The sequence below is a fragment of the Onychomys torridus genome, chromosome 7 (assembly GCF_903995425.1).
Source record: "Onychomys torridus chromosome 7, mOncTor1.1, whole genome shotgun sequence".
NCBI classification, from domain to species: domain Eukaryota; kingdom Metazoa; phylum Chordata; class Mammalia; order Rodentia; family Cricetidae; genus Onychomys; species Onychomys torridus.
The window spans coordinates 73,708,716-73,723,970 of NC_050449.1; the positions used below are offsets into that span (position 1 = coordinate 73,708,716).

At 39.6% G+C, this 15,255-nt stretch overlaps 1 protein-coding gene across 14 annotated transcripts in view; it reads left to right on the plus strand.

The window, feature by feature from the left end:
- The window catches only part of Myo6 (myosin VI), a 147,091-nt gene that overhangs the window by 112,542 nt on the left and 19,294 nt on the right, over positions 1–15,255 (plus strand). For all 14 annotated transcript variants that reach the window (XM_036193214.1, XM_036193220.1, XM_036193218.1 and 11 more), the window contains 8 exons: positions 108–201; positions 5,378–5,508; positions 5,600–5,677; positions 7,421–7,550; positions 9,768–9,858; positions 10,588–10,738; positions 12,319–12,527; positions 13,956–14,034. In XM_036193214.1, the coding sequence (XP_036049107.1) occupies positions 108–201; positions 5,378–5,508; positions 5,600–5,677; positions 7,421–7,550; positions 9,768–9,858; positions 10,588–10,738; positions 12,319–12,527; positions 13,956–14,034 (963 nt within the window). The remainder of the gene's footprint in view (positions 1–107; positions 202–5,377; positions 5,509–5,599; positions 5,678–7,420; positions 7,551–9,767; positions 9,859–10,587; positions 10,739–12,318; positions 12,528–13,955; positions 14,035–15,255) is intronic.

A 15,255-nucleotide genomic window follows, 5' to 3' on the forward strand; every position in this document is an offset into this window, starting at 1 on the left:
TCATGTGTTGTTAACATTAATGTGCTGTGAAAGTTGGTGGTGTTCATAGATACAGAAATGTAAAGATGCTAAATGTACAACCTTAAAAGTATTTTTTATTCTTTCAGGGAGCAAGCTTCATTCGCTGCATCAAACCCAACTTAAAGATGACAAGTCACGATTTTGAAGGTGCCCAAATTCTGTCTCAACTTCAGTGTTCAGGTATTTCTATATTTTCATAGTCTGTCACAATATCTTCAAGCAATAGCTCACCATCCCATAGTTATAAGCAAAGCACAGGAAGCAGATAACTTGAGCAACCTTGACTTAAAGTTTTTGTGAAGTAATATCATGGAAGTAGGCATTATAAAGAACTTGTTACTGGCAAACCTGGATCTCTACGCAGGCTGCTTCTGGGCAGCCGCAGTCCACGGTAGTCCTCACACAACTGGGTTAAAAGAGGGGGTTGGTGTCCTTGCTTCTCCTCTACTGTTTGTGGGAAAAAAAAAATCCAAACAGGATGGAGCCCTTAGGCTCTGTGGCACTTTTATGAAGGTGATTGATCTGTCACTTCCAGCCACGGCCCTGGCTTTGCTCAGTCACAGAAGCCTCAGGCTCTGACACTCCGTGCCCACGCATCCCAGCTGTAGCTGCTGCCTTGCTCTTTCTGGAGTTTGGTTTGGTCCAGCTCAGGCCCTGCTGCTTCTCAAACCTGGTTGTTCTCTGACCTTATTCTGTTCCTCTCAGAGGCCAATTTACAGCCAGGCTAAGGTCTCTTTAAGTAAACTCTTTCCAGAGCTCTGCATTTAATTTTGTGTTAAAGAGTCCTCCCCAGATGAGGCAGGCTTCAGTTTTCCTGACATCTGGGTCTATTTCTAACTCTTCTCTCTAATTTAATCCAATGCTTTCTCCTCATCTGTTCAGGGCTGGTTGGCCAGCCAGGTTGGCACTACTTCAGTTCCTGGGCACTGACCTTTCGGGGCTCTAAACCTCTCCTGCCAAGTTTCCCTGCTCTATACATTTCTGTTCTCTGCAGAGCCAGCCAGCTCCCCCCGCCCCCAGCCCCAGCCCCCCTTGCTCTCTTTAGAGCTCTGCCAGGAGATGGCTTCTCTTGCCGCCAAGCACTTCTGCCTGTCTGCATCCCCTTCACCTGCTTCTGGCCTGTTAGAGGCAGGAATCTCCTGTCCCTGGTACTGCAGTCCCTTCCTGCCTCTCCTGAGTCAGCAGTGCTGATTAAGTGCTGGGCCAGGCCCCACGGGACTGAGTGCCCCATTTCCACTAGAACACACTTACTCACTCCCATGCTTTCCAGATTCGCCTTTTCTTCCCCCCGCCGCCCCCCAGTTCTTTTTCTCTTTGCCACTGTCATTTTGATTTCTCTGCCTCCTGCCTTCCGTTCCTTCTGTAACCCCTGCTGACGCCCAGTACGGTAACCAGGGGGTTGACTCTATGAACTCTGGAGCATTTGAAATGTGGCTGGTGGGACTGCTGTAGAAGTGATTTTAAGTTTTATTCCCTACTACGGTGCATGCTGTCTGTCGCTTCCCACCTGAAGCTGACGCCTTCTCTTGCTTCCTTGCCGCAGTCGCCCACGTATCCGTGCATCTGCTCAATGCATTGTGGACATCTACAGTCTCGTGACTTCATCATTCAGCTCTGACCAAGTCTTCTTACTGCTTGTAGTGCTCTGATGGCTCCTGATGAGTACTGGGGTGCAGAGTGCAATCCTGAACTAGCCTCTGGCCTGTGTGTCCCTAGCTCCCCTCTCTCCACTCTCTTCTGTCTGTGCCCCAGCCATACAGATTTGCTCTTAGCATTTCCTCCCACTGCAGGGTCTAAGTACATCTGCTTCCTGTCAGGATGTCTTTCCTTCATGCTTCATATGTCGGCTGAGTATCACTTCCTGTGAAAGCCAGCCTTGATCCTGGCCCCAAAGGGGGATTTGTTCATGGGGAGGAGGCCTGGCACTTTTATTTCACAGTCACGGATACAGATTTTATGTGGACTTGTATAGTTCTTCATGAGACTGGTGAGCTGTCCACTGTGTGCTGTCTACTGTGCATCAGTCAGCTAGTATAATTATTATATATAATATATACTATATACAATTATTTAAAGTTTCCCTCCAGGAACTGTGTTTTGGTTTCCTCAAAGTCCTGGTCTTTCTAGTGTGTATTACACTTATTCATCATTGAATGGAATGTACAGTCTATCAGATACGGAAATATAGTTGTGATTAATTTTAAACAAATACTGGAAAGTCAACTAATATTTTTCCGTATATACAATGAGGGACTCTTTTTGCAAAGTAATTACATTTGTTTGAAACCCTTTGTATATACATTACAGAGGAGTCCGGTTTCTAGCATGCCCTTACTCTGGTGTTACTTAACAGATATGTTCTGAAAAACACAGTAGTGATACATTTTGTATACTGTCTTTAAGGTAATTTTCATGACCTTGAATTTGTCTTTTTTCCCTGTTAGGATTTTGACAAAGAGCATCCAGCATCTTTGTAAAGCAGGTGGATTTCCATTGTGTGTTTAGATTAATAGAGCATGAGCTCACTGGGGAGTTAGTGGGATTCCTCCTTCACACGGAGTGTGTGTTTTTAAAAAAAATTATTTATTTAGTATACAGAAGAGGATGCCAGATCTCATTACAGATGGTTGTGAGCCACCATGTGGTTGCTGGGAATTGAACTCAGGACCTCTGGAAGAACAGTCAGTGCTCTTAACCTCTGAGCCATCTCTCCAGCCCCAGAGTGTGTTTTAACATGGTTGTAGTTTAACAGGTGACAGCATTTCATTGTCAAAAACTGTGCCAATACTAACCGAACCTTACTTTTTTTTTTTTTTTTCATACTAGCATATCTGAGAATTATATCTTGTTCCGGCAATGCATGAGTTCAAAGCCAGCCTGCACTACATAGCCAAGAATTAGGGCTGTCCAGTGGTAGAATACTTGTTTTAGCATGTGCAAAGCCCTGGTTCTGTCCTCAGAACTGCAAGGAAGAAAATAGTGGTCTCCATGTGTTGATTTAATCAGTATACATTATGCCTTAGATATACTTTTATGCTGATTAGATAAATCCTAGTTTTCTAATCAATGTATTATTTTATGAGTGTAATACAATTTTAATGAATGGGTCTTTATTTCTGCTTGTTTTGTTTGTATGTTTTTCTGTTGTGAGAAGTGACTGGATGTCTGGACAGTCTCCACATGTCTTTCTCCATAAGTGATAAAATTATAATTTAGATTCATAAAAGTTGAAATTATATAAAAGATAAATGTTTCCAAATTGTTATCTGAAGCTATTAACTTGGCATACTCTCTCACAGGGTTTTAATTTTTTTGCAGTCCAATAGGCTAGTATTCAATCTATAGAGAAGAGCCATTGTTTCCTAGATTATTGTAAAATTAAAAATACACTTATTAAAAATTATATTCTCTATTTTACATTTTAATTTTTCCAACTGGAATTCATTTTGGCATAAGGAATAAAGAATAGGTATATTATCATTTTTGTTTTCCACATATGCTACTCATATTCAGATTTTTACCACTCCTAGCTTCTTTAATATTGATTTAATAACTACATCTTAATCATTTGAAAATAGTTGCTATTATAGCTAAACAAGCACTCATACTAATGCAGTTAACAAAAATGAGTACCTGGTGGTGGTGGTGGTGGTGGTGGTGGTGGTGGTGGTGGTGGTGGTGCACGCCTTTAATCCCAGCACTCTGGAGGCAGAGCCAGGCAGATCTCTGGGAGTATGAGGCCAGCCTGGTCTACAGGGTGAGATCCAGGATAGGTACCAAAACTATACAGAGAAACCCTGTCTAGAAAAAAAAAACAAAAAAAAAAACAACCAACCAACCAAATAAATAAACAAAAATGACCATTTGTTACAGTAATTTTTACTTGGATTTTGTAGAGATGGATCCCAGGGACTCCTGAGCTCGAGATGTGTGCCCCACCGCTAGGTTATGCCCTTGGCTCCCAGCACAGTATTTTTACTGAATAATCCTATTGCCTGTTGACTTTTGTGACTGTGTCTGAACACCAAGTCTGAGTGTGTGAAAGCTCTTGAGCTTTTTTTGTGTCAGTGATGTTGAAGATGTGGATTCTATTTGACTTTTCATTTAGGCTTTTCTGTTTTTCTGTTTTGAGGAGAATTAGTTTAAGATACTCTTCTAATTTGCTGTTTATTTCTGTGGTTAACACCATGACCAAAAGTAACTTGACGGGAGAAAGGGTTATTTCGTCTTACAACCCCGAGTCATGCTCGTCACTGAGGGAAGTCAGGGCTGGAACTCAGGGTGGGAACTTGGATGCAGAAACTGAAGCACACACTGGAAAAACACTTGTCTGGCTTTCTCAGTTACCTTTCTTACAAATCCAAGACCCAAGACCACCTGCCCAGGGGTGGCTCCACCCATTATGGGCTGGGCCCTCCCTCATCAATCATTAAGCCAGAAAATGCCCAGCAGGCTTGCCTACAGGACAATGAGGCAGCTTTCTGAACTGATGTTCTCCCTTCCCCGATGACTTCAGTTTGTTTCAAGTTGAACAACAACAACAACAACAACCAACCAGCACAGATACTTTATACTAAAACTACTATCTAGCGAATATCGAACGACATAGGGAAGATGAGAGAAGACAGGTTTTCTTCTTTTGTAACTCTTGTGTTGTCTGCTGTCAAGCCTGACCAGAAAAGCTCAGGTTGACCCGAGGCTCAGATTGGCCATTTATTAGAGTTAAATTAATAATTTATTTTTATTCTATGGACTCGACTTCACAACCAATAGATTAGTTTCTTTAGTAGAAGAGGCCTGATTTTGAGGCTGGGGCTAGAACCTAGAAGGGTGAGGGTGTGTGTGTGTGTGTGTGTGTGTGTGTGTGTGTGTGTGTGAGAGAGAGAGAGAGAGAGAGAGAGAGAGAGAGAGAGAGAGAGAGAGAGAGAGAGAGAGAGAGGAGATATGTTATATTACACATAATGTTTAAATAATGAATTCTCTTTTGCTTTGTATTAGTTCTTGGGAAGACATAGAAATGGGGAGAGTGGCCAAATGCAGGATTTTGCTTTATATACTTTTAATTGTGGATTTTGAAAAGATAGAAATCATACTGGAGCCTTTTGGATGGGCTGCGTCTGAGAAATGATCAGCTATGCTGATTTTACATGGGATTTCATTGTGGTTGTTTTAAGTGATAAATAAGTTGGGGCATACTGGCTGGAGATGTATTCCCTGTGTAGTGCCTCACTGTGGATAGTTTCTCTCTATAAGTTGCCTTTTCATAAGCGTTCACTTGTAAAATTTGGTGAGTCACTCACATGTTACCCTGTACTTCTGTATTGTGACTGGGAATTATTTGTGTTCACGACTCTAGGTATGGTGTCTGTGTTGGACTTAATGCAAGGAGGTTTCCCTTCAAGAGCCTCATTTCACGAACTCTATAATATGTACAAAAAGTACATGCCAGATAAACTTGCAAGATTGGATCCAAGGCTGTTTTGTAAGGTATAAATGCTGCTTCAATACAAATTTCTTAGCAACAAATCTTTTTCTATTAATTTCTAGTTGGAACTCAACTTTTAAATCTTTTTTTCAGGCTCTTTTTAAAGCTTTGGGATTAAATGAAGTTGACTACAAGTTTGGGCTAACTAAAGTATTTTTCAGACCTGGCAAGGTAAACATGTATTTATTGTAAACTTTAGCATATGATAGTTGGGCTTGGTATGTATTTTCTTAGTTATTAGTGATTGATATTATTACTATATTACATATAGCAGTGTGAAAATATGTTTCTATTCACACAGTTTTTCTGTTTGGGGGTGTTTCATATTCTGAGTTTAAATTTTAGTTTTAATCAATATTAGAATCAGAGCATCATGGAATTTTTCTTAAATTAGGAATAACCACACATCTCTAACATTTAATATAAGTTGAAAGCATTTCTAGAATATGTTCATTTTTGGACCAGTTAGATAGCTCAGCATGTAACCCACGCTGGCCCATCTAATTGTCCCAGACTCCTCAATGCTAGGATTCTAAGCATGTAACACTTGCTTGGTGAGGTTTCATAGTATTTTGGAGTCTTCATTGTGAGAGAGTTTCACTGGAGTGTGGTAGATATATAAAGCATATGAAATTGGACTGGAGTTTGTACTGATTTTTTTGCCAAATTTTACGGTGAAGGGGTGTATAAACACTACATAAATTAGGTTGTTTGGCTACATAGTACCGTCGTTGAGATAGTCACTGACTGTAGACTACTTCATAGCTAACTGTATTCTGTACACAAACACCTAAGGCTGTTCACAAGTGTTCATAATAACATTTCCACATCTTAACATGTAAAATACCGACGTAATTATTACATCCTTAGAACTGTAAACATAATTGTTACTGTGGCTAAGTAACTAGTTTCACCAGTCAGCTACCTCTAGCATCTTGAGGAGAAATTAATGATAATCAATCTGACTTCACATTTGTGAGCACCAGATGAAAATGTGTGTTTGTACTAGGAGAAGGGGCTTTTCGCTATGGTGTCTCTGTCCCAGAAACCATACCATTTCTTATGAAAAGTTAGGAGAAAAGGAAAATATAGATGCTCATAGTTGGCTTCGCTTTATTTAGTGTTAGTTATCATAATTCCAACATTTCTCCCATTTCAGAGGTTTAGTAACTGTTTAATTAATAGCTGGGTAGAGAAAGAACTCGGATTATTTACCTCCAGAAAGGTGAAAAGGGCTAGTTGGAAGCTTAAAGCAAGCAGGTTGAGAGTGTGTAGTCTTGTTATACCTTTAAAGTTTTTATGATTAAAAAACCACTTTGTTGACTGGCATCTGACACCTTTAATGCTTCAGTGTGATATTTGGTGAAGAATGGAAATAATTCTGGAATTTGGTGGTAAAGAACAAAAGTAATACATTTCATTCATTAGTAGCCAAACATCCATTGCATTTGTGTGTTCTGTCTCTTAGTTGCAGTTTCTTACTTTTGTCTAAAATGGTGGTGGGTGTTGGGAGAGACAATACTTTGGTGGCTCTCCTGTCATAGATGACCTCACTGTCAAGAACTGTGGGGTGTCTGAGAACTGGCTCAGACACGTTAGCTCTTTTCAACATTTTCCCTCAAATATCTCTGTAATTAGTCATTTAGGAGTTTTCCCTTTTCCTATTTTTGCTGCTCCCTAGGAATAAGTCACCATCCTAAGCTCCAAGAAATTGCTTAAGGACAAAAGAAAAGGGCCATGGGATATGGCCAAACAAATTTACATTTTCTGTTTACCCTATTAAGATGTCCTTGGAATCGGCTTTCGAAGATTTTCAGGAAGTTAGATTTGGGATTTGAAATCCATGTATTTTATTTTCTCGTTATTTGAACACATTTACCCTTTAATGCTGACACTAAGTTATCTTACTTCTAGTTTGCAGAATTTGATCAGATTATGAAGTCTGACCCTGATCACTTAGCAGAGTTGGTAAAAAGAGTCAATCTTTGGCTAGTCTGTAGTCGCTGGAAGAAAGTTCAATGGTGTTCACTCTCAGTCATCAAACGTAAGTATTTTCTTTCTGGAATAGTATCACATTCTTTAATCCCAGCACTTGGCAGCTTGTGGTAGAAGAATCAAGAGTTCAAGCCTCAGGGTTGGAGAGATGGCTCAGTGGCGAAGAGCATGGTTGCTTTTCCAGAGGACCTGGGTTTGATTGCCAGCACCCACATGGCAGCTCACAGCTATGTGCAATTCAGTCTCAGGGGATCCAATGCCCTCTTCTGGCTTCTGCAGCCATTGCGTGTATGTGGTGCACAGACATAAAGGCAGGCAAAACATCCGTATGTGAAGAAAATTAAAGAAAAAGGAAGTTCAAGGCCTTCCTGGGCTACATAATTGAGGCTCTGTCTCAATAACAACAAAAAACCCAAAGTCCTCACCAGAACTTTTTTTTTTTAAATTTCACATCAAGGTTTGTTATTTTGGCAGTGAAGTGGTCTGAGGGATGTTGTGAGGCTGTCTCCTGATGCTACTGCACAACTTTGGTTCCTGGTGTGTCTGATGTAATGGTTCCCCAGTATCTCAGCCAGCATTTGTAGACTTATTTTTATCTTTTGAAGGTCTAATGACATTTCCTATCTGAGATCTGTTCTAGGAGTGTTAATTTCTTCATGTCCTAAGCAATACAGAATTTACTCACTTCTTTTTGTCCCCTTTCTCTCCCTGACCCCCAACACCTCCCCATTTTCTCCGATTTTAGCTGAAACTATTTTCTCTCTGCCTAAATGACATCTACATTAGACATTCGCATAGATGATCTATATTCTGTCTGTCTGTCTGTCTGTCTGTCTCTGTCTTTATCCCTTCCCCCTGGGGTATTTAATTTGAAGTGCTGTGTATTGAACTCTGGGCTTTCCAAATGCTAAGCAAGCGATACCCCTGGATTTGTCTCTCTTTTCTTATTCATGAAATCTCATTAGTTATTAAATGATGTGGATTTTGGCTTCAGATAGTATAATCCTTTATTTTCATTGTCAGTTCCTTAGTGTGACCTCTTTTTATCACTTACATAATAACTGCATTAGTTCCAAAAATTGTTTACTAGCTCCCCACCCCACTTATCTTTTTTAAATCAAAAGACTTTCCTAGCCCCCCTTCAATAGGTGCGAAGTTTGAGTTCCTTGACTTCCTTTCTGGACTGTAGTTGGGTTTGGGTTTATCTCTGTGGCCTCCCCTGCTCCTCCCTTTCTGAATCCTCTTCAGTACACTAGAGGAAGCTGAGTTTGAGTGCATTTCTGCCACATTGTAGCAGCTGCTTTCTTCCCGTCTAAAACATGAGTGAGTGCAGAATATTTTGGATTCCTTGAAGGTCATGGTGAACGTTTGACTGTTGGGAGCTATATGGAAATCAATCACCATGCTCCCCATACTTACCAGAGTACTGGAAACAATGCTGTGTATGTGAGGGGAGTTAGTAGAGAAATCTTTACTAACAGAAGAGTAAAATTCACTTGGTCTAGCACAAAGGAACAAGGCACATTGTTATTGAGATCTTTTGTTAGACAACAGTGCATATTTATAAAAAAAGCTATAATGAAGAAAAAAGACAACAGAACCTCTTTCCCCATTATTTTCCAAGTAAAATATAAATGTTTCCTATGGGTTCATGCTTTCAGCTTTATGAATAGTGCATTTTGGAGGAAAGTGTATGTTATTAAGCTATTGTATCACATGCCCCACTTGTGGACTGTGTCATAAAGACATGCCACAGTCATTTACCAGATAGGATCTTTGCAGAATGTTAATTGGGAAGCTCTAAAAAGAAAAATCTAAGTTCCAAGTATGCTAGGAAATTCTAGACACTAACTGTTGAAGACCCATTTACTGTAGGATCCTTAGAGAGCACGCACACCTGTAATGTTCAGTATGAGTTTCCAGAAGGAAGTAAACTGTATTTCCTAAACTCATTTGGCAGGTTAACTTTTTAAAAGACATAATATTTATTAGAACATTGAATAGAAATATGGCCCAGGACAGTTTGGTAATAGTAATGTTGCATACTGCAGATAACATTTGAAATATAATGCTAGCTGCATCAATCATTTTAAAATTATTTTTTAAGAGGTTACATTAGAAACATTAGACTTCACAAATCTAATGGCTAGAATAACATATTTATCAAGATTTTATGAGAATTGCTTTGTGGAAACGAATGGGTTTTTAATTTATGTCCTATTTAAACCAAACTTTTTCTGTCATTTTATTTTACTCTTACACATAGTGAAAAACAAAATAAAATATCGAGCTGAAGCATGCATTAAAATGCAGAAAACCATTCGAATGTGGCTTTGCAAAAGGAGACACAAACCACGGTAAGATGAACAGTACCTAAAGATCTATACAGCGCTACAATATACAATGGCAATGAAGTCATGATGAAGAGCAGTTGGGTCCCGCTTTCTCTGCAAATGGCTTGTTTGTGCAGTGTATTCAGAATCAGCTCATTCGTTACTTAGCTTGGTGTTCTACCAAAGGGTTTGAATGCCTGGCAGAAGTGTGAACACTAAAAGGTTGGAATGAAAGGCTGAGAGAGACTGCTCTTCTGGTTACTTCATGGTTTGAGTTTCTTGATGATGCCAAAGTTAGATGCTGTGTTGGAAGATACTCAATAGCCTGATCATAATTTTCAAAAATGTTCATAAAATAATCTTGTCTTGCTTGTGTATCATTTCACTGTATATATTTCATTTTCATCTTATTTAAAATTTGTATTACCAAGTTACTTTTTAAGCTTTGAAAGTTTGAATAGCTGTGGACAGCACACCTTTTCAAAGTGATGTGGGTCATTTGAGTTTTATTATTTAACTCCTCATTTTCCAGTCTAAACATAGCCAGCCTCGATCTTATTGGCAGTTATCAATGCTGTTCATACATGTGTTTGATTCTTTTTATACTTAATGAGAGACCTGGACAGACCATAAAGAGTCCTGAAGACAGAAGTAGCTTGCCCGGGTGGCCTCAGAGCTCAGTTTCTGTTGTGAGAGTCCTCCCTAGAACATTAGCTTGTGGGGGGAATGTCTGATGGGGTCTTTCTGTTGCAGCATTGATGGCCTTGTTAAGGTGGGCACTCTGAAGAAACGACTTGATAAGTTTAATGAAGTAGTCAGTGCACTGAAAGATGGAAAGCCGGAGGTGAACAGACAGATCAAAGACCTTGAAATTTCCATTGATGCTTTGATGGCCAAAATTAAGGTGGGTGATTTTTTCCAGCTGACTTCAACTTTTTGTATAATTTGCTGATCTTTGTTATTGGTATTAAACTTGTATAGGAAAATAAGCTTATTTATTCAAGATATGAAACATTAACAAGTGGGTACTCACATTAATCTTTTCTCAATAATTGAAAAATTTTGCATTAAAAAGATGAGTAATTTTTATATGATTTTTATCTGTTATTAGGCAAAATGTTCCCCCTCTAGAGGGTAACTAAAATACTAACCTTTGTTGTTAAGCTTTTACAGTCACAATTCAGAGAGGGTTAATGTGAATTAATTTGTTTTATCCTTTCTACTTTCCAAAACCAATTTTTATGCTTTTGTATTTGTTTTCCTTTCTGGTGATGCTGGGGATTGACCAAAGTGCTGAGTATGGTGGGCAGATGCCGAGCTACAGCCTCAGGCCCCAGAAAGGAAACGGCTAAATTATAAAATTAATGTGTCATTGATGAAAATGGAAAGAAAATCACCCAAAACTCTTTTATAGCACCACATTAGACATTCAGCTAGTATATGTTTGTATTTCCTTTATAATCATACTTTGTATGCATACATTTTTACATAGTTCTCTGTCATAATTATGCATGTCATTTTGTATCAGTGCTGTTAGGATACATGATTTGTTGTGGTTAATACATTACCTTCATAATTTACTTAGCTATTTTAAAAGTAGTAATACATTTTCTTCATTTTTTTAAAATGAAGAAGTGGGGTTATTTTTGGTTTCATCTTCAATTGCTTGAAAATACTTCCTATAATGCTTGTTACCATATTTTGTCTTTTTCAGTTTCCCCAATTACATGCTAGTTAGGGTTTTATGGGCTTTTCTCAGGGAGCACTCAGAAGTCAACACACTTAAATTAACCTTTTTGTAGTTCCTGTAGACAGGGTAAATATTAGAGATAGAAAGAAAAAAAATACCAAGAAAAGGATGAAAATGCTATGGTAGATTTAGCTGACTTCACAGATCAAAGGTGAGACTGGTTATGAGGTTATCATCATCAATCAAAATTAACCCAGGAAAATCGTCCAGCAGGTTTTGATGTAATTTCCCAACTGTTCCTTAGGTACTAATTAAATGCTGTAAGTAAAGAAAGCAAACTTTGACTAAATGAGATAGTCATTCCTTAAAAGTAGTTTAAAGCTACGTTTATATAACATCATTCACAGCACGCTACAGCTGTTGGTGGCTTGCTCGGTAAAACCTAGAGTCAAGAATTTATGTATGGAGACAGTGTTCAAAAAAATGTGTGACTGGCTGGACACGGCGGTGTGCCACGGTAATCCTAGTGTCTGAGGTTCCTCAGCTCCATAGCCAGTTTAAGGTTACCCTGGGCTATGGTGAAACTGTTTTATATATATGAACATGGACTTGTTGGTCACTTTTTCCAGCTGTTTACATGTATCTTAGAGTTTGTTTTAATTGTGAAAACCCACAAAACATTGAATTTATCATTGTGGCCATTTTCAAGTGTACAGTTCAGTAGTGTTAAGCAGGCCCATATTGTGCAGAGGACGGAACTGCTCAAGTACATGTTTATTATTTGGCCTTTTAAGTCCACCATGATGACGAGGGAACAAATACAGAAAGAGTATGACGCGCTCGTTAAAAGCTCAGAAGAGCTCCTCAGTGCACTGCAGAAGAAGAAACAGCAAGAGGAGGAGGCAGAGAGGCTGAGGCGCATTCAAGAGGAGATGGAGAAAGAGAGGAAGAGGCGTGAAGAAGAGGAGCGGCGTCGGCACAAGGAGGAGGAGGAGAGGCGGATGTAAGGCGTTTGTGTTCTCACTGGAAGTCTCCAGGACGGTGGCTGATGGCTGCCTAATGCTGTATCCTATTCAGATCAGAGGATTACGAGTTTTATTTATTTATCTATTTATTTTTTATGACAAGGATTCAACATGTAGCCCAGGCTGGCCTGGAACTCTCATGCTCCTGCTCTAGCCTTCTGAGTGTGCCTGGTACAAGTTGAACAATTTTAGAATGAGTTTGGAAAAAATTTAATGCTCATTTTATATAGTTGTATGAAACTGTTAACTACGGTTGGATGTTCCAGACATGTAAGTCTAAAAACTGAAAAAAAACTGAAGTCTGAAAATTTTTTATTACATTTGTGTGTGTGTCTGTGTGTGTGTGTGTGTGTGTGTGTGTGTGTGTGTGTGTGACACTTCTTTGCCATGGTATGCATATAGAAGTCAGAGAGCAACTTGTGGGAGTTGTACCCTCTTTCATCATGTGGTTTCTTGGGATCGGTAGTATCAGCCTTGGTGGCAAGTGCCTTCACCTTCTGAGCCATCTTCTTGGCCCTAAAGTCTGAGACTTTTTGAAGGAGCGGTAGCACAAAAACTTAATTTAATACAATCTAGCTTTATTTTCTTCCTTGGCTTTTGTAGACACGGTCTTTTAGCCCTGGCTGACTTACATTTTGCTATATAAATGTATATAAATATAAAATAAAATAGATAAATCAGGGTGTCCTCAAACTTGTGGTGACCCTCTTGCCACTGCCTCTATAGGCATGAACCACCCTGCCCAGAAAACTTTGTTTAAAACATATTAACCATACATATTAATGGGATTCGTTTGCTACTAACATGCATGTATAGTGTGCATTTGATGTGCCCGCACACTCCTTTTCTCTTCCTCCCTGTCTCTTACCTGGCAAGCGTTCTGTGGTACCCCTGGAAATGACTACTCTACTTTCAGGCAGTTCTGTCTTTTCCTTAAGTCCCCCATAAGAGAGAACACTCGGTTCCTGTGTTTCCTGGCTTATTTCACTTAACACAATGTCCTCCACTTCTATCCGTTTTGCTGTAGATGGCAGGATTTCATTCTTCATCCTCTGCTGTGCTTCTGGGCTCATTCTATATCCTAGTTATTGTGAATACATGCTTCTATTAACATAGGCATGCAGGTTGCCCTTTTATACGCCAACTTCATTTCCTTGGCTGTGAACTCATCGTTAGCAAGCTAATCTAAGAAGTGCTTTACGTTATGGAAGATGATTGTATTTGCTTTATTTAAGAACTGTTTAGGGGAGTTAAACTATGATATTTGAACCAAGTTGATGATGCATGTGGTCAGAGGCTGGCTTGGGTTTATCCTGCTCTCTGATGCTTGTTCACTTTTAGCCTGTTTGTCTTCTGAAGGATTCGTCATGGTTAAAGTTTTGAAGAGTTCTCTCTCCCGTTCTTAGGAAACTTGAGATGGAGGCGAAGAGAAAACAAGAAGAGGAGGAAAGGAAGAAGAGGGAAGACGATGAGAAACGGATCCAGGTGTGTGCTTATTGGACGGTGTTTCTATGAAACAGAATCCACAAGTATCGAAAAGACTGAGGCAAACTGGCCTGCCAGAGAGCTGTCACTGGCTTACCCAGGGTTAAAGGCCAATTCTGAAGGGAGTGTGAGGCGGGGCTTTGGTGCTCGGGAAGTGAATTCAAATCCAGGCTTCGTCACTAACAGAAATGGTTTCTTTTTGTAGAGTGGGGATAAATAGTAGTTATATTCAACGAGTTATTACATGTTAGAGCTTCTAGAACAATTCCTAGTTCAGTAAGCATTAGTATTGTTTCTATATTGAGGGGAAATTCAGATAAGCATTCACTTAAGTGTAACCTTGGGAACCAGAAAGCATTATGTTAAGTGAGGTAACTGAGGGTTAGAAAGACAAATACCTGTGTCCAGGTGGGACTGCATGTGGGTTCAGGCCGTGAGACACGGAACAGAGATGTTAAGGGATAGGGAAAGACAATGGAACACAGGGGCAGGGAGAATACTGGGGGAGAGGAGGTGCAGGGGAAAGTAGGCAGAGAGATGAGGTAGGGATAGAGAAGTCAACCAAAATGAAATATGTATAAAAATCCCATGTGGAAATCTCTTACTTCATAGTAAGCAAAGTTAATCACAGAAAAAGGGGGTATCAATTTGAGAGCGCAGGAGACATGCAAGGAATTGGAAGGAGGGCATGGGAAGGTCTGGAGGGATGATAGGTAGGGGGGAAGTGATTTAATAATAATAATAATAATAATAATAATAATAATAATAAGTTAAGTATATTCTAAAAATTAAAAACTTGCTTAAAAATAACTTGAGTGTTTTGAAGTGTTATTTTGTAACTATAAATAACAGTACGAATGAGTTAGTCTTAAGATAGTCCTCAACTCCCAGTTTGGTTTTTTGTTTGTTTGTTTTTCTTTTTGAGACAGGGTTTCTCTGTGCAGTCCTGGCTGTCCTGGAACTGCTCTGTACACAGAGATCCACTGGCCTCTCCTTCCTAAGTGCTGGGCTTAAAGGCCTGTGCCACTACCACCTGACCCCCCATTCCCAGTTTTTAAAGAGCCCTGTCTGGGAATGGTTGGTTGATCAGGTTTCTCTTGTCTGCCTTTCATAGTATATGCTTGTAAGTGTAACAGCCGTCATTCAGTCCTGCATCCTCTGCCATATGTGTTGTTGTTAGTGACCGATGCTCATGTAGCACTCGGGATACCCGTGCTGTGG